Consider the following 26,485-nt stretch of genomic DNA (forward strand, 5'->3'; position numbering starts at 1 on the left):
AGCAGGAAAAAGCAACTAATTTCAAAATGAAATCTTCACAAATATGTGTAGATCACGCATGTGTAGGTACTTTTGAATACAAATTGGAAAAGTGAAAGCCAAAATAACACTATTTTTGAAAACAAATTATTTATTTATAGCTACAGTGCAGCAAAAATATTTTACTGGAATATATTGATATTTTTTATAAATTTTTTAATGCAACATTCATGTAAGTGTCTTGGAGGCTATAAAAACCATAATCCTGTATTGCATCACAAAACTACGTTGCCCAGTTTTCATGTTCTGTTCAATAGAAATTGCTGTTCCACGTTTCACTTCTTGAAGAAAATCCCGTATATAAGCTTTTTTGTCGTGCATCGGAATGTCAGACAATGCTGGATCCAGAGCAAGAAAAAAATCTAGAACAAGTATGAATTGTTATTACAATTGACAAATTATATTTGGAGATTAGAAAATAGTTTTTCTGAGTTAGGATTGCTCTGGGATTGTGAATATTTTCTGTATTGTAATATAGGACGTAGTAAAACTCCTAGATCCCGTGGGTTGGGCTACCTATCGGAACGTCCCCAGGTGGCGGCTAGGGGAACGGCCAGGGGACTGGAGGCCCTGTCCGGGAAGCCTCTCTCCTCCTCCCCCACTCCACCTCCAATAGCAATGGCATTTCCTGCGGCGGGCGCCAAGAGCTCCGCCTTGGATGAAGGCAAGGAACCGTTTGCCCCTGCAGGAAAGCTCCCTCACTTGTGCACCTTCACGGAGGGAACCCCTTTTCGATGTTCCCTCCCTTCAGGAAGGGAACATCGTCGTCGTTTCGAGAAACTTTCAGGGATTCCCTATTAGCTTCCAAAGACTTCCATTACCACATATAAACACTACCAATCGGCAGACCAAGAGTATAGTTGAAAGTGCGAAACGAAGTGATCCAACAAGGTGATTAGACAGTTGAGTATAAGTCCGAAGTTCCAGTTGAAGGGTTTGTGTTGTATTGTCTGTGTAGCAGTAAAATAAAGTTGGGTTTGATTGTAGTCAATTATTGTCAAACTCATGGGAAAATATCTTTTTGAAAGTCTATATTTGTGAGACATATCTGTTTCAGAAGTAACTTGAATTAGTAATACATATTCAGTGAGAAGGCAATGTGTTTTCATCCTATAATAAGTTCATTACTTGCAGTAAGTATAGAATCAGGTTTAATAAGATAGCAAAAGATTTGTTTTTGATAGCTTGATTTCCTAAAAAGTATATTTTTGCGAAAGCTTTGTGTAGCAGCATTACATGTAGAAAATAGATATGTGTTTTTTTCAATGGACTCTTTCTTGATATCAGTTGAGAATAAGTTTTAGTTGAATGACTTCATCGCATCAAAGTCTGAATTATTTTTCACTACATGTAGAAGTTTCCATCTCAGCTTCCAAGAGTTTTCTTTCACATAAATATCCATTAACTATAAAGACAGTGTCATCAGCGTTGGTATTTGATATCTGACAATGTATATCAGAAACCGAGCAGGTCCTGAAACTGTTCCTTGAGGAATTGTTTGAATCATAATTAATTTGGGTTTCAAACAACAAATAGAACAATTTGTTGTTTTTCCTAGAAATAACTTTCGATTAATTAAAGTCCTGAAAAACATACCGTCGAACTTTCTCTCATCAGGAAAGGTCACTATTCGATCTTCACAAAATATCTTAATATCCTTGAATCCTGCATCAATGAAAGTTTTCTTCCATTCTTCCTGGGGATTGTCGCTAAGGAAGAAAGTCGAAACGTACTTCTCATGGCCATACCCTCCCCATCTGGGGTGCTTGGAGAAATTATGGAAGATGTCGTCTTCTGTATTTTTTTCTAGTAATGAAGCAATAATTTCTCCTCCTGGTTTCAGCATGCTAAATATGTTCTTCAATGCCGTTCTGAAAAATTACCATTACGTGAGGATTTTCGAAACTTCATAATTATAATATTCATTCGTCCGGAAAATATTATAATTTATTATCATGACTCATAAACAATATAATCAGTGGCGTATACATCATGGAAATTACTCTCCCAAGGATGCACCGTATAATATTTAGTTAAATTATAATTGTTTTACTACTGATCTTTAGGCAACCAGTAGTACATGCTGCCTATTGCAAGAAATTGGCATAGGCTGTGGAACTTATAATGTAATCAAGGGCGTCGCCAACGGGGGGCAGGGAGACAGTGTAAAAATATTTAGGTAGAAGGTAGGTATGATGTGTGTTGTGTGCATTGCATTTCTTTCTACGACAGCCGTTTACCAGCATTCACCTTAGGTTTGTATAATTTGTATGCGGCATACCTAAAGTAGAAGTTATTGTTACGAACAATGATCTAAATTCTCTTCTTGAAATTAGAAATGCTATGGGAACCACCAAAGATACTATAAACCTTTTTCGGGAATCAGTTTTGAGGAGGGAGTTGATACCTGATATTTCCAGACTTTGCGAGACAAGATGGAGTGAGAAACATAAAACCATCAGAGTTTTTAAAGAAAATCTTCCAATAATTCTGGAAGCCTTACAAACATTATCTCAGGAAGGAAATAGTGCAACTCGGAAAAGTGCCTTCCAACTGCATGCGGCTGTTCCAGAATTTCTTTCATTCTCGAGATTATGTTGGTAGCCAAATACTCGGCTTTGATGGAACCCGTTGTCAACGTACTCCAATCTGTAGCTTTGGACGTGGTCCATCGTGAAAACCCGGAAAAAGTGACAGACGAAATTATAAAGGAAGCTACTGCTGTTGCGGAGGAAGTCGGACTGCAGGAGGACATTACATCAATGTCGCGTATTACGGGGAAACAACGTCATAGAAGCAATCATCCAGCAGAATGCCTTTAAGACCACTGGAAGAGGTCTTCAGTAATACCATACTTTGATTCAATTATCACCTCCCTTGGAGTACGTTTTGCTGAAGACAACACGTCATCATTCACATTATCTAAGTTACACCCGGTGTAGATGCAAAAGATGACAACTGAAAATCTGAAGCAAACTTGTGAATCTATTCCACAGTTTTATGATTTACCGAACATAAAGAATGAAATCGAACTTTGGCACCAATTGTGGCACGATAGGCTTAATCTAACAAATCTAACAGTCGTTGATGCCCTAAAAGAAACAAATTCCTTCTTTCCCGAAACGGAAAAAGTATTTAAAATTTTGATCGCTTTACCATGCACGACCTATACAGTAGAACGATCCTTTAGCAGCCTCAGAAGACTGAAAAGATGGCTGAGAAGCACCATGGCAGAAGATTGCCTTAATGGTCTGGCCATGATGAGTGTTCACAGAGCTATAATAAATGAAAACCTAAATAAAGTGGTTGAACGTTTTGCTAAAAATCCCCGCAGGTCATGTTTAAATTAAATATTATTTTTGTTAAAACAAATAATTATTACTGTGTTTAAAAGTTTGATTTAGTTATTATGCTGTCGAGGGCTTGAGTAGTTTTATACATTGATATCAGAACCGTTCTTATTACAATCGTCATCGAGGCAAAGACTTGCAAAATGTAACGCTTCATGCTTTCGACTGTGCAAGGCGTTCATATTTTTTATCCTCCATAATACTGCCCCATTGCTCCCCCTTAGTCATAAGCTGGCGACGCCCTTGAATGTATTGGTTGTAGTTCTGAGGGTCTGTTATAAAACTGTGTCATAGTATAATGATGAAAGACCCAGTAGTTTCATTCTTACCGGACCGTTTGATGTTTGTGTCTCACAGTTTTATTTTTTAGAACTACTCGCATCCATAATTATGCGCCACGCGTGAATTTGTCAGCGTTTGACATTTCATACACTGCTCAACAAGTGAATAACAGATATAAACTGCTCGACAGTAAAACAAATTTTTAAATTCTTTCATCAAATTGTTTCAAGTTTTTACTCGTTCCTTATCTGCTTGGTTCAAATTTTGCAATCGATTTGAAAATAAGTTATCGAAAGCTAAAGGAATTTGCACTGTATAAATAATATAAAAGTTATAAAATTAAACAAAGTTCGGAAAGCGTGTCGGAGAGTTTCAAACGAATGAAAAAAAGTTGTATGGTTGTCCAACCCAGCCGGTCTTCTTCACTGCACAGAGATTTTTTTTTTATATAATTCAATACCTGTCATGGCACTAGAAGGGGGAGTAGTTGATCTGTCAGGCTCATGGAGACTAGAAATGGGTGAAACATCGGTCAGCAACAACTATCGTTCCTAAACGATTTTCCTAAAGATACCTAAGATTGGTGCCAGTGTGTGAATAAAATAATAATCGAAAGTTTGATGATTACAATATACCATACCATACCATTGATCGGTGAAATACTTCTTAGAAAATTGGAATGAGTGTGAAAGAGTTAGGAATATTCTGTAACTATTATATTGCACTAAAAATGATATATGAACTGTTGTTAGCTTTCTCAATGACAGCTCTGCATGTATCCCACTTTTGCCGTTCTGAATATCACGAGTATTTTCAAAACGATTGCAACCACTCATTATCTGTATCGACACTAGGAGAAATTATTTTACTTTTTATAGTATTTAATGCAAGTATATTCGATATATGGTTTTTTAAATAAATCTTTGATTGCGTTTAAGAAATAATTTACTCACAGTGAAAATTACAGTTGTTTCCAAAATACTGGAAATTATAGATGTTAGGAATCACACGTTGAAAGGTAAGACCTCGTTAGTCCTTAGCTCGCACAAGTTTCTCAACTTCTGAGAGTTGTCGTTCGTATAGGGGCGACAGCTGCTTAACGGAAAAACAGATTTTAAACAGTTTTTTTTCAAACAGATTCATAACCAGGTCCTTTCTTCACTGTCAATTTTTCAACGTGGCTTTATCAAGGCTCGTAGTACTGAAACTAATCTCTGTGTTTTCTCTCAATTTGTATCTGATGTACTTAACAATAAGCGTCAAGTTGACGTCATCTACACGGCCTTCAGCAAGGCATTTGATCAAGTATCACATCAACAGCTGCTAAAGACACTGTCGAATTTTGGCATATCATCTATTATTCAGTTGCTTCTGAAACCATATTTATCCGACCGACGTAGTTATGTTGAATGTGATGGTATAAACTTCTGCTGCTTTGTAGCGAGTTCGCGTGTCCCACGATGGTCTAATCTTGGACCGTTATTATTCATACTATTTATAAATGACAAAACCGGTAACATTCAACTATGAACTAGATGGTGAAAGTTTGACGCAGATCACAGAATCAAAGGAGCTGGGGGTTTTGTTTGATCGAAAACTCACGTTTTCTAATCATTTTCTTGACCAGTGCCTGCATACGCAATTTTTGGTACGTCTCATATTTCCTCACAATAAGACTCAGCTGTGATGGTTTGCTTCGGTTGTAGAAAGTTATAGTCAATCACAACACCCGCTGACCACCATACAAAAATCATAGTATTTTTTATGGATGCTTGCCTTTGTGTGGTGCCCGGGTGGCTCAGCGGTGTCCAACCACTGTCCTGAACATCTCCTGGTATCGCAGATGGTCTGCTTTTCATCACACATGACGATCCGATCCGAAAAAGGATAATTTTGGTTGCGCAAAAGCAAATAAGAACATACTTTGAAACGTGATAATTTCTGTCGTTTCTTTTCGAGCTTTCCGACCTTTCCAAAGCAACGAAAACCGCATAGGAGGATACCCTAATTAATCCCCTCAACAATAATGGATTCTGCACAATTGCATATGCAGATGACATAGTTATCATGCAGACAGGCAAATTTGTGAACACTCTGTGCGATAGAGCGCAGGATGGGCTCAAATTGATAGAAACATGGTGTAAGGAACACTCACTGTCGATCAATCCCAAGAAGACTGAGATGGTCCTTTTCACCTAGAAAAGAAATGTATCGAGCTCAAAACCTCTCAAAATGTTTAAAAGCAAACTAAACTTGTCTGAAGAGGTGAAATACCTTGGTACTATCCTCGACAGGAAGCTAACATGAAACTCTTACCAATAGAGTAGAGCAAAAAGAGCATATGAGCAATGCCGAAGAACAGTGGAATGTGCATGGGGTCTTTCACCCCGTGAGGTCACCTGGATCTACACTGCAATAATAAGACCGACGTTAACGTACGGAGCCATTGCATGGGAACCGAAAGTTCTAGAAGCAACGGCCATCCAAAAATCATATCAAATTCAGCGATTCTCTTGTTTAAACATCACAGAAGCCATGAGAAAAACACCAACCGCGGTCATGGAATTGATTACTGATCTGACCCCTCTGGACCAGGACGTTAAAGAGGTTGCGTTAATGACCATGTTACGATTGCGCACGGATGGTGTGAACCTAGAAGTAGGAATGGGTCAATTGAGGCTAAGCCTATGGCGAGAAGCGCTTACTGCGCAACCTCTGCTGCAGGCAATCAGGGATGCAATGGAAACCAGGTTTGTGTTCAATAAACCCTACAAAATACAAATAAAACAGAACACAGAGTCAGATGCTACAAATGCGATACGCATATATGCAGATGGCTCGAAAACCAAAGAAGGCTCAGAATGTGGAGTGTAGTCCAGATGACGAAGCCTAAGGATTAAATGGGGAATGGGAAAAAATACCAGCGTGGTATAACCAGAAATAACCAGAAAAGGAATTTCTGGCAAACACATAACAATCTTCACTGATAGCAGACAAACCCTATTAGCCTTGAACAGAGAACGTGTTAACGTGTACTAGAGTGCCACCAAGATTTAGCCAAAGCCACGGTAGATAATAACAATATCCTGAGGTGGATTCAAGGGCACGGCAGGAATAAAGGTAATCGCATTGCCGACTCTTCAGCCAAAGAAGCGGCTGGGCTAAGAATTTTAGGACCCAGTGGTACCTACAGCCCTACACCCATGCTCAATCCCTAAAGAGATGGGATGAAATCAAAGGATGCAATCTTGCCAGGATCACCCTTGGCGATCCTAGGAAGCTGGCGCCGAAGAAATATCCGGCGATGACCAGGAAAAATATACGCTTGACAGTATGATTTCTGACTGGCCACTTTCAAATAAGGAAACACCTCCATAATATGGAGCTAGTGGACACACCTCTATGCAGGATGTGTGAACAGAAGATGAGACTGGCAGGCATGTTCTATGCGAGTGCCCGGAGTTATCGTCGATGAGAGAGTGTGTCTTCGGCGAGTCAACCTTCCTGGAGAGGACAGGGTGGATGATGACCTAGGAGGACACCTCCTTGGAAGGATGTACAATAGGTCACATGTGGCCTAAGTGCTGTGGGCCTACACTCACCCTCCCTACTCTACAGATACAGATTCGCATGGGAGCTGATACCCAGTTCTTCCACCATTTCACACACCGTTTCTAGTGGGTCAGTCTCCAACAGATTCTCAAATGTCGAACAGTTCGTTCACTATTATTATCATTGCTAGATGCTTGATTTATTATTGGGACTGTTTCGGCAGCGCTTTGGTTCAATTTGAATACACAGAGAAACATTGTACGAAAATCTTTCAACGACATCATATAGTAATGAACTGAGCAAAAAGCAAAAAAGTGAAACTTGAAGAAATGAACAGCATCAATGTATCGAGTTCAAAATGTTCTTACGATAAGTATATATCACGAAACAGTAGACTAAAAATCTATTGAAATATGGAGCCACAAAAAACACATGACACTAAAATGGACAACACTTCTGAAATAGCCTGAAATGGAACTATAAGAGTTTGTTGACACCTATTATTTTTGTTATTTCTACTTACCTAGCATCAGAGAAGAAGTGGAAACAATTGAATGACACGACATGATCAAACTGTTCGATTAAACTGCTAGAAATTTCATTCAGTTGTGGATCTAGTTTCATGAATTCAATATTCGGGTTTTGTTTTTGATGGAACTTCCTCTCAGCATATTCTACCATCTTCTCAGAAATATCGGATCCAACGTATCTATGGATTTTATTGCCCAACTTTGGAAGGAACGTTTCCATGGAGAATTTTCCATTGCCCATGCCTATTTCGAGGACAGATTCTCCTTCTTTCCATGTGTCCATGTTCAAGTATTTGCTAATGATGTGACAATTTTCATTTGTTTGAACACTATTGTTTCTTGAGTATAATTCTGGATCCATATTGAACCTACTCCGTATGCTACTATTCAAGGATTACATGAATATTGACAAAAAACCAGCCACGGAAATGCATTATTTATTTATATAGATATAGAATGTATCTGATAGTGAAATTTGAATGATAAAATGCGTCATAGTTCCACTTGGCATTATTAAAATAATAGGCACCACATTTTATGTTTGTTTGTCTCACTTTTCATGGCAACGATCTGGAAAATGACCTACAGTGTAAGTCATTCAGGAATGATCATATGAGAGGAAGGTTCGTACTATTTTCGTTATATTTTGAAAAACTACACCTCACGATCTCATCTCAGTACAGGTGACCACAATTGAAACTACCTCAAAAAAATAACATAAATCTCTACTTAAGATACCTGTTCTATTATGATTATCTGAAGCATATTACCTCACATCTTCATCAATAATAATTCTTCTTCGGATTTTTAAGAAAACAAGTTCAATAATGGTGATCTATTCAAATCTAGTTGGTCATTCATTAGAATGCTTGAATTTTTAAGTTTGTTAATTTCCATTGCTTCCAAATGATTCAGTGTCAAACCTTTAATTTCTATGTGCAAAATTTCGAACTCTTCATCAAAGATATGATTTTTTTCTAGAAGATGATTTGAATAAGTGAATTTGTTTTCTTATTCACATAGCTCGTATGACGTTCCTTGGTTCGATTCCTAAATGTCCTGCCAGTTTGACCAATATATACCTTAGGGCACGTTCCACACTTTAATTTATATACTCCTGATTTCTCAAATTTGGATGTTTTCTCTTTATCATTTTTGACTAACTTTCTCAACGTATTACAAGGATAGATCACTATTATTGAACTTGATTTCTTAAAAATCGAGAAAGAATTATTATTGATGGAGATGTGAGGTATTATGCTTCAGGTTATCATAATTGAACAGGTACCTTAGGTGAAGGTTTAGGGAATTTTTTGAGGTAGTTTCAATTGTGATTACCTGGAGTATATGAATATTGATATAAGAACAACTTGAAGTATAAATCACTTGAAAAGTCTACTGTGCTAGTGAAACATGTTGTGATATATTTTTCAAAATAAAGTTTGTGGAAATCAAATCATGAGGTGTAGTTTTTGAAATTACTATGGATCTTCATCAAGTAACGGCCGAGTCAATCAGAAAATTTTCATTACGTTTTGGTTGCTCCATTCGTATCTTTCTTAACAATTTGTTCATACAGAAAGAGATTTTGATGCCAATTTGTCACAAACATATTACTTTCGGAGCAGAAAAGTTTTCGTTTTCATCGAACTCCACAGCTGAAAAAAAATTCTGTACACCTACTTATCCAGGGAGCACGTCAGATTAAGTGAGTTAATTACGTGCTAAAAAGTGTATATTCCAGTAATCTGGCAATTTGAGAGTGACGTAAAGAAAGGGGAGGGCAGCAAAGTTGTAAAAAAATCACGTCATTTCGACATTCTCGAGCGTAGCAAATTTTTTTTTATTTTGAAGGAAATAATTCAAAGGTAACGAAAAATATATAATCCGACTATGCAGCTGTGTGATATCTTTATTTCCCCCTCCGAGTTTCTATTCCTCTATTCTCTATTCACTGTTTCTCTATCTATTACTGTCTCACTCCGTTCCCACTCTGAATTCTGTTGCCATGACGCCATCACAGCTGATCACAGAGACTCGTTCGTGATGAAGATGATGATTAATTAATCAATTAATAGATGGATGTAGCCGTTACTACGTTGTAGGAAATCATAATGAAGAAAAGAGAAATAAAACTTTCTATGTTTTTCACCACTTTTATTTGTAACTAATATTACTGCAGTTTCGTTATATAAGGTCATTTTCAAACTCATATATTGTGTAATTTTGAAAATGTCCTTGTATATTGTTAGGAATCACACGTTAAAAGGTAAGACCTCGTTAGTCCTTAGCTCGCACAAGTTTCTCAACTTCTGAGAGTTGTCGTTCGTATGGGGGCGACAGCTGATTAACAGAAAATCAGATTTTTTTAAACAGATTGTATAAGTTTGAAAAAGTCCTTATATAATGTATTAGTTTGAAAATGTCCTTAAAGGACGAAACTGCAGTAACGTTAGTTACAAATAAAAGCGATAAAAAACATGGAAAGTTTCATCAATTATTGAATTGGTTGTGAAAAATTTAATTTTTTTGAAAATTATTTTTTTATAAATACAAGTATTCTAATTAAAAAACATTCACTTATTTATTTGCAAGCTATTTCCTGAGCTCTTCAATCAATTAGGTTCAATGAATTAAGAAAATAAAAAAAAATTGTTTTTGTCAGATTAGACGAATCCCCCTAGATAATCGTCAGATTATGAGACAGCACGTCTAAAACATAAAGATGTACCATATATATCTTAATCTGACGCGCTTGAGTATTTCAAAATGGCGAATTTTTTTTACACATTATAATAATGGCCGCGAGTTTGCGTCAGATTGAAATCGTCAGATTATTGAATGAGAGCTTTTTTTTGTTGCACGCAATACCCCCTTAGAAAATCTGACGCGCTCGATTGAATTTTGTTCTTTTCACTTTCAACCCTTACGTACAACCACGCACATCATGCAAACGATCAGATCAACATACCACCATTATTAAAAATACGTAGGACATTGATGCTATCAATATCTGACGCGCTCGAGTATGTCCATGCAACAGTATTTTTTTACATATTTAAAAATCTATAGCTGCTTTCCCCGCCGATGAAAAGGTATATGTTATATAACATTTTTTTCTTCTTATCCTTTGCAACCTAATATGTCTCAATGACGCTCGAGTAAATACCCATTCTGCCACAGTGTCAACCAACAGTCTGTTGCACTTTGCATTGAATCGATTTGTGCCCTTGGCAATGTGCACAAATCTATATGCAGTCAATCTAGCCTCTCTCTCCATAAAAATATGGAGAGGAGGTAGATCTAGAAGGATCTCCATGGCCGCTGACGGTGTGGTACTGATGGCACCACTGATAGCCAGACAAGCCTGTCCAAGTCCAAAGGTGTCAAATCTGGTGAGCGAGCTGGCTATTCTGTAGGACCTCGGGGCCAATCCGACTACCGGGAAAAGTAGTATCCAAATAGTTTCTTACTTGTTTGGAGTAATGTGGTGGTGCTCCATCTTGTTGGAATACAATATCCATATCGAATTCATAAGGATTAGCTTCGACGATGTTAGTAATGAGAGGGTCAACAGTAGTTTCCAGCATATTCAAATACAGTTCTCCTGTTAAATTCCGATCAATAAATAGAAGTTCTACCATATGGTTTCCCAATAATCCTTCCCAATCGTTGATTTTTTCTGGACACAGTAAGTTTGTCTGTGAACATTGCCGTTTAAAAAAATTGTACATTCGTACGGAGATAGGTAAGATAGTTTCCTTCATGATTTCTCCAGTTAATTGGTGTACCATTTTAATTTTGTATGGATGATACCTATACCTCTTCAAAAGTCTCCACACAGTAGAAGGAGACACCTCACAAACATTCACGACGGAATAAGTAGACTGTTCAATTATACTAGTTGAACCGAAAAATAAATGAGAATATCCTAACTGAACAATGATGTTCATTGTCTTTCTTGTCGTTTTTTGTCGTTTTTATAAACAAAAAATAACTCAAAACAAACCTTATCGGGTTGTTGAAATTGCCATGTGGCAGATAAAAAGAAATATTTCGATATTAATGTGTTCGTTTTCAGGAAATTATTGAATGTTCCACCATTTTATAAAAGGTAAAGATATTGACTTCACTTTATGGGGTTGTGAATTATTCTTCAGGAGCTTCAAAATAACAAGTCACAAGATCCCCTTTCCATTTAATTTTCTTTTCATAGTATTCATGCATTCATTTCATTATGCCAAATTTCAATGTTTTAAGTTGACCCGTTAAAAAACTGAAAAGGGGAGATATTAAATAAATGCACTGTGTATTAAATCCATCCAGTGGGAATCAATTTCGTTTCTCAGCTAGTGTTTCTTTATAAGGCAGTGAGTGACTAAAGTCTCGAAAAATAAAAACACCCTGTAGCGGAGCATGCGTGAGATAGGCAAAACTGGAAATAAACTTATTACTCTGTTCGCGACTTTCAAAAATATCTCCAGTCAACGTCTACATCGTGTAAGTGAACGATCGCAACCGTAATCTTCGTTCACGGCTATCTCAGCGGTCTGTCACGTATTATAGTTCGGGAAATTTTGATTTGTATCTCGCCTGAAGCGTCTGCAAAAACGTGAAAAGTATTTTCCAGCTTACAGATAAGTGAGTACCTGAAGTGTGCACAGATGTTGAGTGGTGGAACGTCAAATTCTAATCGAGTCAAATATACGAGTATATCATAATTTAGAAATGTTTCATGATGTGACTATACAAAATTTTTGTTGGGAAGTTTTATTGAAACTTCGTACAGGCAATGAAAATATTCAAGTTCAAGTTTCAAGTTTTCTTCTAAATGCAGTGCCTACCCAGCAAATTGTACCTCAACGACCGGCTGGCCAACCGGCCGGCCCGACAAAGCCCGCAGTTAGCCGAAGCATCGGTCGTCTAAAGGGCATATTGCCGTATAGTTTTTGCCGATAGTGGGCCGTCAAATACTACAGTTATCGGCAACTTCGAGATTTTGTTAGTATGCCAATATTGTGCCAGTTAGGTACGAACCATTAGTCAATTCATAAAAAGAGTGATGATGGTATTAACCCACAATGTCGAAGATAATAATACAGGATGGATCACAGAGCAGCCAACAGGCCTTTCACGCCCGCAGTGCGGCGAATAGCCTCCAAACTATAACGTATCCATCACGCAGGCGTGCTGCTGACCACCAAACAGCACTGCCTTGATGGGATACAAATGCTAGTGGCTGCTGAGAAGTCACTAGTGGGGCGAGCAAGAGGTATCGCGGAAAACTTCAGGTTCCGCGAGAAACCTTCTCGCTTATTCCACCTGTTGTGGTTAATCCGCCGACCACTGATCAGGTAGAATCCTTCTGGAAGAACATCTATGAACACCCGCAGCCACTCAACTTATACACTCCAGCTCTAGCGTAGTTCGAAGCTTTCAGCAGAGAGCTTCTACGGCCTGAGCTCAATGAAATGCGCAACCCAATAACCTCGGATGACGTTCAAAGAGCCCTGGTGAGTTCCAGGAAGTTTACTGCTCCAGGCCTAGATAGACTGAACACTTATTGGCGGAAAAACTACCAAACACTCACCGTCATCTGGCCGGAGTTTTTGACTCATGACTGAGTGAAGAGCAGCTAATTCCGGCTTGATTTGTCGATGGGAAGACCGTTCTCATCCCCAAAAGCGAACATTTGTCGATTCCTGAGATTTACAGACCGATAACATGCTCAAATACATTTTATAATTTGTTCTCGAGCATCATATACACACGAATACTCACCATAGTTGACCAGAGAGAGTCGAAGATAGGAGTCGCTGGATGTAAAGAGAACCTGCTCATCGATAGATGTGTAACACAGGAATCTATACAGAATGAGAGTAACCTCTCTATGGCCTGGATCAATTACCACAAGGCATTTGGCATTTGGTGAGAACCCTTAAACATCTTTACCACTCTGGCGGACTCATTTCACCATTACATCTGGTCAAACTAGAGCTCAAACAGAGTGGGTCACTTTCAGAAGGAGTGTATTTCAGATCAATTTCCTCAGTCCCCTTCTCTTCTGCATCTCACTATTGTTATTATCCGTTGCGCTCAGAAACAATCGAGGGTATAACTGTGACACTCCTGGAAACCGGAGGCACAAAGTTACCCATTTGTTTCATATGGATGATTTCAAACTGTATGCCTCTGGAGAAAAGGATCTCCATCAGTCCTTAAGGGTAGTGGAAGAGTACACGCATGCTATCAATATGAAATTCGAGATAGACAAGTGTGCAACGGTCCATCTCAAAAGATGGTGGTACGGGGACTACGAAGAGGATGTGCAGCTCGTAGATGAAAGCATCCTGCACCATCTGGATGCCGGAGAGACTTATTCTTACCTTGAAGTGGAACAACGTCACTCACAAGGGGTAACAGCAGTGAAGAACTCTTTTCGCGGCAAGTATCAGCACAAACTTCGACAGATCTGGTCATCGGAACCGTCGGGCAAGAACAAAGTTGCTGCAACAAATATGCATGCCGTTCTAATCTTATTATACTCGTTTGGAGTATTGAAGTGGACTTCAAGCGACTTGCAACCTTAAAGATAAAAAAATTAGTTTTATTTTCAGATTATGATACAAATGAAAATGTCACAGTAGATAAAAAAGCATTGAACCAAGAAAACGTCGAAGATCAGACGAAACTACCTAGAAAATTTATCTGTTTTTCATTTCAAGAGGATAAAAAATAGAATAGAAAAATGAATATAAGACTAATAACAAATAAAATTGAACCAGTGATAACAAAAAAAATAAATGTTCGTATTACACGATAAAAGTCTCCATGAAGACATTTTGGTAGCTTTTTTTACTAAACAAAATACTTACAAATTTCTGGAAAACTCATTTCGATTTTGATTTCATACGTGGTTAAACAAAACTTTACAGTCACTGCTGATACTTCGAGATACTACCTTCGTTTTCACAGTCATTGGCTACATCCCTGAAGATCCCTGCTGCAGAAGCAGACAAAACGTACTACTAGTATCTTTCGACCACGGACCAACCACCTTCGATTTTGATCTTTGTTCTCGAATATACGGGGGTGATTTGAAAAGTTTCCGACCTAACAAAGATGAAAGACATTTAATTCTTCAATTAAGTCTCTTTTTAACTCTCACACTTCTCCCAGCAATGCTTTCATCTCTGTAACCCGTCCAAATAATACTCGGCGTTTTTCTCTGCAAAATAATTGTTACCGAACTCTAAGCGCAATTTTCAGATGAGGGAACGAAAAGAAGTCGCTTGGGTCTAGATCTGGTGAGTAAGGCGGATGGTCAAGCAGTTCAAACGATGATTCGTGTATATTTGCCAGGGTTATGGCACTGCCAATGGAACTGTAAAATCAACACATGAGCATGGATCATGTGTAAACTTACCAAAAATGGTTTGCGCTTCAAAAATGAGATTTTTATTACATATTTTTTTCTCGTACAAATAATTCCACAAGTTATGTTCTGTTTCGTCTAAAACAGTATTTTTAAATAATCGATTACTTCTCGTTTTTATATGTTACAGACTTTACACAATCTGAAAAAAATTGGAAATTTCCTCAATTGAAATTTACGTATTCATAAATAACATGTAGGAATCAAAAGAAAATAATTGAATAACTATTTTATCGATACTTATCTCTACATATCGAAGGCAAAAAAGTATCTCCAAAATGCCAGGCACTATTCATTTATACAATGGCCATTTTCCAAGGTGTGTCGAGCAACACAAGACTTTTCTGGTCTTCGAAATCCGATATGTGCTGTGATGATTATGATAAAAAATATCGGTCAGACCAAGCGAGCCATTGAAACTCGTTTCAAGAAACACGCAGCTCACTGGTTTACCTGAAGGAAAAATAAAGGAAACATTTTTGCTTTTCTGCAAACCATTCACAATTCTTCATCGTGAAAATTATCGAACAACTTTTCTGGGTGATGCCAACAAGAACTCCTTTATTCGCTGTGAATCCTGTTCATTATGCACTGAAAATCTTGGCAGGTTTCAAAAATGGGTCATGATGTAATCAAATTTCATTTATGGCAAAATCTGGGTCAGTCGCATAAAATTTATTCAACTTAATCATTTATCTGTTCATATAGGTTTTTCTGAATAGATTCATTCATTTCAAAATGATGTAGTGCGATGATTTAGAGTGTTTAAGTAAGAACATGATTGATCACGCATATCATATAGAAGCAATTTTCATTCGATATTCGCATAGAGCACGAGTATCCATTAAAAATCAAGGTTTCAGATATGAAAAGCTTCCAGAAATGATTCATCTCGAAAAATGCTCAAATCAAATTGTCGACACCATTGAAATGAAATATATTTTTCATAATCATATGTAGATAAATCTGACATATGGAGTGAAAAATAGACATTTTTATATGTATGAAGAATATCCCAAAAGGTAAATTGAAATATAGTTTAAAAAACTAAAAAAACTCTCTTAAAGAACATCGAACTGAAAAGTTGAAAATAAATATAGTTAAAAAAAACTAAAAATCACGCTTTTGAAGAACGAAGTTGAAAATATTTTTTTAAATGAGTTTAAAACAAAAACGATCAAAAAATACTAGTATTCTTGTGGAAAAAGCGACGGGCGTTTGATATACAAAAAATATGGTACAAAGCGCACACGATTTTTTCACGATAATACTAGTATTTTTTGATTGTTATTGTTTTAAGCTTATTTATTCAACTTTTCAGTTCGATGTTCTTTAAAAGTGTGTTTTTAGTTTTTTAAACTATATTTATTATTTTGATTCTCTTTTGCCCGCGAATAGATCAAGCAATAATTTCGATATATCAAGGAGGTTAAGTACAGCGCCATCTGCCCGCGAATAGATCAAGCAATAATTTCGATATATCAAGGAGGTTAAGTACAGCGCCATCTGCCCGCGAATAGATCAAGAAATATCAATGAGGTTACGTACAGCGCCATCTTCCCGCGAATAGATCAAGCAATGATGTCGATAATTCTGTCGATAGAAACTGTCAATACAAACTAACATACATACAAACATATATACATACATACAGGTGAAGTTAATATAAAGCTTGTAAAAAATACTGCACGAATGAAGTAATAATGAAATAACCTAATCTCAAACCATAATTATCATATACTACTTTTCTGCTAGCTAGAATGCCTCCTGATAAATAAATCAGCTTGAAGATTTTTCTATTTTGTTCAAATAGAGATTTTTTAATAAAAACGTCAAATATGCTTTCTGTGGTTCTTAGACAATTCACTTGTTTGATGAATAAGCTATTTGTGAGCTGCATAGAGGAGATATTAATTTGTGTTATTGAATTTTCAGAATGCCTACACATAATTTTACGGAAGGTCATCGCACAGACACCGCTGTCAGAGTTTTTTTTATTCTTGGAAAAACTCACTTTCTGGAGATTGATAATAACGAGCAGATTACAGATTCTGATAATCCCAGATTGATCATTATAATGACTTAATTTGTGTATTTTGAAAACAAAACCGAATTTATCAATAATTGAAAACAGTCTTTGCCATACAAGTGGACATCTCTCTCTTTTAGTATTCATGGCCTTTGCTTACATTCAAGCGTATTTGGTCAGACACATAAGAGGCAAAGTTTACTTGAATATAATCAATAAATTTGTAGAAAAATCTACTGGCTGACGACAATATGAACAGTAACTGAAGTCAGTAGTAAATATGCAGCTAAATTCAATTTACAATACAACAAAAAAGTCCAGCTTCAATATATATTTTTATACCATAATATCAACAGAAAAATCATTTTCTGATAACAAATCTGATCTGTTTTGGATATGAATATGTGATCGTTAACTATAATAACCTATAGCCAGTGCCAGCGGAGATCAGGTTCTATTTAAAATTTCATTTGAGTAGATTGAAATACGCTCAATATCCCTTCTATCCTGATGTAAAAGTCATTTGATTAAAAAGTTTTATGTCAGAAACACTGAAATATGTTAACATGTTGAACAAGGGCTGTAGGATTAGTGGCATTAGGTTTTCTGCAAGGTTTCTCATGATCCAAAAATGTATTGTTTTGAGTAATTCCATGTTTGGCCCACGTATCATTTCGAACTATTCTTTGTAAACCACATTGGATAGCAACCGAAATCTGTGTTTGAAAATGCTGTTGGATTGTTCATGTTCAAGGATCAAACCAAATTCCCTTAGTTTTGTTCTATAACCTATCTTTGTTGTATGGGCAAAAGGAGTTGAGTGGAATTGTTTGCAAACGCGTGTTTTGATAGTCTCTAAACAAAAAAACTGTGCCTATCCTAATGGCAGGGGTAGGGGTAGGTACAAAGTGAGCATGTCTAAATCGAAAACCAGAACTGTCCCAAAAAGTATTCCAATTAAAAAAGTCGTGGAATACTCCGCCATTTATCTGTGAAGATCTCTGAGGATGGACTTACTGAATTCCTGAATGACAATTTAAAATAGGTTATTCTTCAAACTCGCTAAAATTGATATAAAATCTGGTTTTTGTCGACGTTTTTGAAAAATGAATTTCTACAGTCCATTCATTCATAGTTATAGTGGTATCATAGAAGTTTTCCGATTGCTCAACCTCTCGTAATCAGATTTCGTTGTTTAAAATTTGGTGCCGTTTTTTAAAACATGCTGAGCGATACTAGACTTGTGAAACATTCGAAACATGTTTCTCAAGATGTGTCAAAACAGTTCGCAACCCAAAAACAGGGTTACGTTTGCGAAAAAAAAAATGATCATCCAAAGACAGTGTTTTCCGGTATGAGGTAGAAAAGTGTTTTCGTCAAGACTCTTGTGATCAATCCGAAAACTACAATCCGTCGAATTTGGTGAACGTTCCACCACTCTCCCAAAATTCCATCTGACACTCCAATCGCAATTAATTTTCCAGTTTCAGCCCGATCTAAGCTCCTTCCCGAACTATTTATGCTAAGTGAAAACGAATAATAGATAATTGATATACTTTCACGTCATGGCGGACTACAGCATCCGTAGCAGACAAGAGAGCACCGAAAGTTTGGACTCATCGTCGGCTGTAACCAGCGAAGATTATTCCGATGACGATAAAGAAAAGGATGGGTATGACATCGAGGACTTTCATATCATCAAAACTATCGGTGAGTATATTTCACAGATTTGTTTGCTCAGCAGGTGACATCGAAATGAAAACTAAATTAACACCTGGGCTGAAGTGTCCCAAGCCTAAGAAAGAAAACGCGTTTTTTTCGTTCAAAATTTGTTTTATCCATCAATGCAATCTTCATCATGAGCCACACCATTATTTTAGCGCTGGTCTAATATTCCAATAACTTTCAAAGAACGATTTACCTTTCGCCTCAAAATAGGCGTCAGTTTCAGCTATAACCTCTATATTATTTTGGCCTTCCAACACTTCAATAACGCTATGTAATATTCACTGTTGATGATATTTCCCTTCTCATAATATTCAAAGAATATTACACCACGCACATCCCAAAATACCGAGACCATAACCTTTCCAGCCGATTGTTGTACCCTCGGGGGCTTTGGACGCGGTTCGCCAGTTGTTTTCCATTCAGATAACGATCGTTTTGATTCCTATAGTGTTACGGGTTATGTTAGTTCCAAAGGTTAAGGAAGTAAAAATAAGAAAAAAGATACAGTTTTTCATTTCTATTCACTGAAGTTTATTATTCAACTACTTTTTACAAAATATGTATGTTCAGATCAGGGATAAGCTGATATTTCCATTTCCATGCCTAAAACAGAAAGATCTATTAACTACGAACTACCATTTTTCGTTCAATACTTACCAATGACGAATCCAGCGAGGTCTATAGTAAGGGTAGGGTTCCTCATCAGGTATGTTGATCTGCTTTTGAGTAGATAGCCAAAATAATGACCGTTTACTAATTGTTTATATCATTTCGAGAATTCATAACAAAATAACATAACCTCACTTCTACTTGTCATCTGAAGGTTCATTAGAACTACCAGGTCACTTCATTATAAATATCATGGTTCCCAACCTAAAATATAAAGAACCACACTAACGAAAAAAAGGAGAATTGAGGGGAATGATGGTTTTTTCGGTGTTCTAAAAGGATTGGAAATACGTGTGTCGCTTGTTTGCGGATTTTTCTTTGAAACTCTTGTAATTATTGTGGAAAAATTAGTCAAAGGAAGGTCCACTGACTATTTCAAGAAGATTTGTTCCCGAATCACACAAGTTTGCTAAATTCACATTGAATAATTACTACTCAAGGTAGGTTTTATCAGCCTTGGCATGTATTACATTCAAATTAAGGTGAACCCGGTCAAACTTTTCATGTACATGTTTTTCTTTTTAGGGCCTTTTTTCTTTTTCTACTTGCTATTTCACGTTACGTGGGCTTATCAACTACCCTAAAAAATACAAAAAAACAGAACACAGAGTTAGATGTTGCAAATGCAGTACGCATATATACAGACGCCTCAAAAACCAGAGAAGGCTCAGGATGTGGAGTGTACTCCAGATCACTAAGCCTAAGGATTAAGTGGGGAATGGAAAACAATACCAGCGTGGCTCAAACAGAATTGGCTGGTATCTCAACCGCCACAAAAGAAATAACCAGCGAAGGAATTTTTGGCAAAAACCTAACAATCTGCACTGATAGTAGAAAAGCCCTATTAGCCTTGAACAGACAACGTGTTACCTCAGGGCTAGAACTAGAGTGCCACCAAGATTTAGTCAAAGCCTCGGTAGATAACAACATTATCCTGATGGCGATGACCAGGAAAAATCTACGCTCAACAGTAGGATTTCTTACTGGCCACTGTCAACTTAAGAAACACCCCCATAAAATGGGTTTAGTGGACACAGCTCTATGTAGGATGTGTGGAACAGGAAGATGAAACTGTCAGGCATGTTATGCGAGTGTTCGAAATTATCGTCAATAGGAGAGTGTGTGTTCGGCGAGTCTTGGCCTTCACCTGCCTAGGAGATGTCTCCTAGTGACCTATCCACCTTCCTAGAAAAGACAGGATGGACGATGACCTAGGAGGATAACACCTTGGGAGGATGTACAATGGGTCACATGTCGCCTAAGTGCAGTGGGCGTACATTCACCCTCCTCACTCTACAGATAGAGATATTACTGACTGAAAAAGCGGTAAATGCAATAATTCTAGCGCCATCTATGTGTTAGGCCTGAGACTTTCCAGCCCATGCAGGGCATGAATACACTGAAGTAATGCATACATTCAGCTAATGAACATTGAAAATTCTCGAAACACATCAATTGTCAATTCATAAATGGCATTTTCAAGAATTCTTTCATACATCTAAAATTCATACCCCTTAAATTCACATCACCCCGTTTGAAACGAAACATAGAACGAAAGACTCCGTGACACCATTTCAAAGGGTTACAATCTGTATCCACCAATTGGGGTTTCATAGAAATGCGTCTTCGCATAGACAGATTTTCGTACTTTCTCATATTACCCGAGTGTCAAGGAGAGATGAATCAGATAATAAAATAACTTCTTCGAGTGTAATATCCGTCATGGTATCAACCAGGAAAGTAGTTTCTGACAGGCATCAGACAAAACAAGAGTATTTAATTCAAAACATTCATAACTTTCAGTCCTTCAATTCATCTGTTGATAGTTCCTTTCGGAATATATCACACTAGATTTGAAAACTGCCTTTCTTTTGTTCCAGAAATACCCGTAATACTTTACAGTCATTGTGTTTGTTGATTGTTGAACAGGTGCGTGAGATCCACATTAATATTCACCCGAATGAGTCAGACCGTACGATCTGAAGATATCCCATCAATGGAACAGCTGGTGAATTCATCTTTATTCATGAAATAAACAACGAGGATGCTTTAAAAATGAATATTGATAACCTCGAGATGATGCTTCTCGAATATGAGTGGGTATGATGAAGTTGCAGACATAAATGGAAACGGGACTTTCCTTGATTTTTATTTTCACTTCCTGTCGGTTGCTAAGTTGTTGATGACTCAGTGCCATAGAGAGACCATGAATTTTAAGTTCCAATAACCCCCCAGCGGAAACCTATCAGAACATTTTGGAAAACTATTGACTAGAAGCATCTCTGTATAACATGACTTCTTTTTTTATCTAGATCAGAGGTTTTCAAACTTAGTTTGTCTACCGCCCACTTCGAGAATCAATTATTTTCTAGCGCCCCTCAATTTTTTTTACTTCACTGTATCTCAAGAATCATAATCGCAGTCACTATTTTAATAATTAAATTATATATGTCAAGTGAAAATAAGATTTTCTGATGAGGGTAATGTAAAACACCATTTTGTAATATTAGGAAAACTTCTATTCATGTTATTAAAACAATTTGAATTGTGAAACAAATCTAATATGAAGGATGAATTTGATGATTTTTAACAAGTCTGTTAATATCAGGCTGGAATTTACTCAAAAACAAACTTATTACAATACCTCTTTTGTTGTGGCCGTTAAAACTTTGCACTAGCTATCTCTCTACTGGTGATATGCCCCTACCAGCCCTTTACTGCATGATGTCCATTTTATTCTTATTATCCGGCTTGTTCTGGGTGTTTTTCCTTCGACAGTCCAAGCCCCCAGTTTTCAAAATCCCCTACATGATGACCGTGCTGGTGTTTTTGAGCGCTGTTTCACCAGACTTCCACGGGGTCAACTACCACTATATAGAAATACTTGGAGTGCATCTAGCTACGTGGGCAATATTGTTTTACATAGCGCATTTGCTGAAGGAGGCTCTGCTGTTTGTTATTCTCGTTTTGGTCGGTACTGGACTTTTATTAAGCACGTATTAACACAGAGGGACAATAAACTTCTCATGGCGGTAATTCAACTACGAGTTCTCGCCAACGTGGCGGAAATCATCCTCGAGAAAAGCGAAGAAAGTGCGAGGGAATATCTAGCGTGGAAGAATTTTGTTATTCTCGTCGACTTGCTCTTTTGTGGTTGCATAGTGTTTTCCTGTGGTCTGGTCCATAAGGAACTTGCAGGAGGCATCCCAAACAAATGGCAGAGTGGCAACGAACTTGCGGAAGCTCAAGCTCTTTCGCCACTTCTATGTCGTGTTGGTGTGTTACATTTATTCCAACAGAATCATCGTGTACTTGCTGAAAACCACAGTGCCTTTTCAGTTCGGTTGGTTGCACGAGATGTTTCGCGAGATGGCGACATATGTCCTACAATACAATACAATACTTTATTTTTCCTGAGACTTTTTTACAAGCATGGAAATCGTCATATACACAGTAAAGATTGGAGTTGAAAAATATCAAGTGATAAAATATGGAACATACATAAAAAAAATTAAATCAGTAGTAGATGTAGGAGGGAATAGAGATGTAGTTTGAAAATAATCATCAAGTGAATAAAAGGCATTTTTGAAGAGAATATTTTAACGCTATTTTTAAAATTAATGAGATTTGAAATTTTCTTAATGAATGTTGGAAGTTTATTGAATATTTTTTAGACATAACATGAGGTCCGTTTGATACAGATGTTAATTTGTGTACGGGAACTATCAGATTATAATTTTGCCTGAGAGTATAACCAGCAGCTATGCGGATAGTATCCCTTTGCTGAAACTCATGGTAATGATTCATAATGTGAGTGACACAATTTAAAATATACATGGATATCACAGTTAAAATTTGTAACTCAGTGAATAACTGCTTACAAGAATCACCATATTTTTTGAAACACATGGTTCTTAGTATCTTTTTTAGAGCAATCAACAGATCATTCAATTTGCTGCTGTTACCGTAGCAGACTAAGCAATAATTTAGACTTGAGTGAACATAGGCATAGTAGTAACTCAATAAAATATTTATAGGGACAGAATTTCTGAGATTCCAAATGACAAAACAATGCTTGGATAATTTTATAGAAATAGAGTCAATATGATCATTCCAGGATAATTGGGAGAAGAACTCAATAAGAAGGACGTATCATCAGCAAACTGTACAGTACAATGTTGTTGATTGATATTAGAGATATCGTTGAGGAATAAGAGAAAGAGAGTAGGACCCAGGACACTACCTTGGGGAACACCTGTTAATATGTTACGATTTTCAGATTGATATATTCCAGATTTGAGCCTAACCTTAACAGATTGTGATCTGCCAGTCAGAAAAGTCTTAATCCATTTTAGACTTTTGCCGCGAATTCCAGTATCATAAAGTTTATCGAGGAGAAGTTGATGGTTGATGGTATCAAATGCAAGTGAAAAATCAAATAGAATACTGAGCGATTTTTCGCCATTTTCAAATTTGGATAAAACATGATTAACCAGAGAAAGAGTAGCATCTTGGGTGGATAAACCAGATTGGAATCTATATTGGCTCTTTGCGAGTAGGTTATACTTTTTACAGAAGGATACAAGTCTGATGAGATAGGATTTTTTGAAAATTTTTGAAAATGAAGACAGCAATGCAATACCTCTGTAGTTGGAGATTAAGTGCTTATCATTTTTCTTGTGAACAGGAGCAACAATAGCATGTTTAAGACACGAGGGAAATGAACCCTCAAGGAAAGAGAGATTAAGTAGGGTAAGTGGTTCAATGATTAGTTCAGCAACATACAGTAATACTCTACCTGGTAATTCATCAAAGCCACTAGAGTTCTTAGACGATATGGACTTGATGATATCAAGAAATTCAGTTTCGTCTAAAGGATGAAGAAAAAAAGAGTTTGTTTTTATATCGTGATGATGTTCACCAGCAGGTTCAGAATCATCGATTAGCGAATTTACAGAGTCAATGAAATAATCATTAAAGACTTGTGGAATAACAGGACCACCATGAACCCGAGTTCCATCATCAGTTTCGAAATAATTCGGAAAACAATTGCTCATATTATTGGATGTTGTATTCTGTTTAATTATATTCCAGGCAACTTTAGATGTGTTATCAGCTTCAAGGAATTTGTTACTGAAATACTCTTTTTTGAATAGTCAATTTTTTTTTCTATGATTCTTCAACATAATTTTGTACTACTCAATAACGATTCCATCACATTGAGTTCTGTTCAGATTGAAAACATCACGAAGAAGTATACCTTCATTGATGATTTCCTTGGTGATCCAGGGTTTGCCTTTAGGAAGGTGGGTATTGCTGATTTTACGTAAAACAGGCGGAAATGCTTTGTCAAATAGATTGGGGAATAAGGAGTAGAATTTGGAAAATTTAGTGTCAAACTCAATGTTGTTGAGATATACGAAGTCCCAAGATTCACATGACAGTAAGGTTTTTGAAATAATAAATGTTTTGGTCATTGAACGCTCGTTTGAGAGTGTAGTAGGGCTCATCAATAGAGCAGGATTTAATTGAAAGTTTAATAATTTGTAGTGCATGGTCAGAAAAATCAGGATAAATGACAATAGGGAGAATTAGGCAAGAGGTGGACGAGAAAATATCATCAACTGTAGACATACTGCCTCCCTCTGTTCTCGTGTAGTCAAAAATACATTGATTCAATCCATATGAAGCGAGAAGATTGCGAAGGTAGTTTGCGTTTCTGTCATTGGAATTTAGGTGAAAGTTGAAATTGAAGTCACCACAGATAAATGCCATTGATTGATATTTGTTCCCAAGAAATAAATCAGAAAATGTATCCATTTTTGATAGGAACACTGTACTGTCAGTAGACGGAGGTCTATAATGACAGCAAAGTAAGGGGTCTTCTTTAGACCCCTTACTTTGCTCTTAGCGATGATGAAGAGGATGACGTCAATGAAGTGCTTACAGAATCAGGGGCTTTGGAGGGTTTGAAGAAGGTGAACTCCAGAGTAGTCAATGTGCCTCTGAGTCAGCAGATGCTGACTAAAGTGGCAGAGGAAGAAGAAGACGACTTGCTAAGCCAAAAGGAAAACAGGCATGAATACGATTTATCATCGAGAATGAGCTATTATTTATTCAAGGCACCACTCTGTTGTTGTCTACTGTGATAGAATTCGAACTCATTCATGAACTGTGACTTCTGATATTCTATATTATACGTTTGCATGTGATTTTGTTAAACACTTGTTTTCTTCAAGTAGGGTAATAACCTGATATTGTTTCACAAATGAAAGAAATAAACGTGTGTTGGTATTTCAATTTGAAATGATACATGGAACCGTAACAGGTCGCTAAAATCGTTGTATCGCCCTTAAAGGCAACTCTATTGAATAATGAAATCAAATTTCATAAAGCACGAACTTTTCTGCCCAACATCTAGTGAACTGTAATCTTTCGTCTTTTTTTAATTCAAGAAAGTAATCACCCATGACTCCAAGAATAGACTGACATTGAAAACTCACAATTCTATTTTTTGAGAAATAGCAATCAACTTCGTTTGAAATCGTTAGGTAACTTAATATCATTGTTTTTTTATTTGCGTGTAACCGCTGGAAATGATTTATAAACCAGTATTCGATGCGCTGTGTTAACAGGCGTGAAAAACATTCACATTATCATCCAATGAAAACACATTAAATTGTACACATCGACAAACTGAAAATGTTTCATGAAAAAATTCCGATGGAATAATATTTAATCATCATGATATTTGCTGAGGGGTTTTGAAATTTCAACATTGTTTCCAGTATCACATCTGTGTCTTTTGAATTACAACTTCATACAACAACTACTATTTTAGTAATACATCAAAGGTGAAGAGATTTTTTAC

The 26,485-nt window shown here is 36.9% G+C and overlaps 3 protein-coding genes across 3 annotated transcripts in view; 2 read left to right on the top strand and 1 right to left on the bottom strand.

Moving 5' to 3' along the window:
- Positions 1-124: 124 nt before the first annotated feature.
- On the bottom strand, positions 125-8,456 carry LOC111507224 (juvenile hormone acid O-methyltransferase). Its single transcript, XM_023162511.2, has 3 exons — positions 7,747-8,456; positions 1,636-1,910; positions 125-401 (listed from the first exon to the last, which is right to left on the bottom strand). Exons 1-3 carry the CDS (start codon positions 8,112-8,114, stop codon positions 208-210), a joined length of 837 nt encoding a protein of 278 aa, XP_023018279.2. The 5' UTR covers positions 8,115-8,456; the 3' UTR covers positions 125-207.
- A 3,768-nt stretch (positions 8,457-12,224) lies between these two features.
- Pka-C3 (Protein kinase, cAMP-dependent, catalytic subunit 3) overlaps positions 12,225-26,485 on the top strand; it is a 100,803-nt gene continuing 86,542 nt past the window's right edge. Inside the window, exons 1-2 of the mRNA XM_074169329.1 lie at positions 12,225-12,394; positions 18,702-18,927. Coding sequence (XP_074025430.1) covers positions 18,783-18,927 — 145 coding nt within the window. The 5' untranslated portion in view covers positions 12,225-12,394; positions 18,702-18,782. The remainder of the gene's footprint in view (positions 12,395-18,701; positions 18,928-26,485) is intronic.
- LOC141487604 (protein GPR107-like) lies at positions 21,233-23,143 on the top strand. Its single transcript, XM_074186758.1, is given in 4 exon segments — positions 21,233-21,258; positions 22,209-22,588; positions 22,591-22,778; positions 22,780-23,143. Coding segments are annotated over 4 exon segments (846 nt in total). The 3' UTR covers positions 23,032-23,143.

The sequence above is a fragment of the Leptinotarsa decemlineata genome, unplaced genomic scaffold (genome assembly GCF_025532065.1).
Source record: "Leptinotarsa decemlineata unplaced genomic scaffold, Ldec_3_MD MMD2_P_RNA_scaffold_5, whole genome shotgun sequence".
In the NCBI taxonomy this organism is placed as follows: domain Eukaryota; kingdom Metazoa; phylum Arthropoda; class Insecta; order Coleoptera; family Chrysomelidae; genus Leptinotarsa; species Leptinotarsa decemlineata.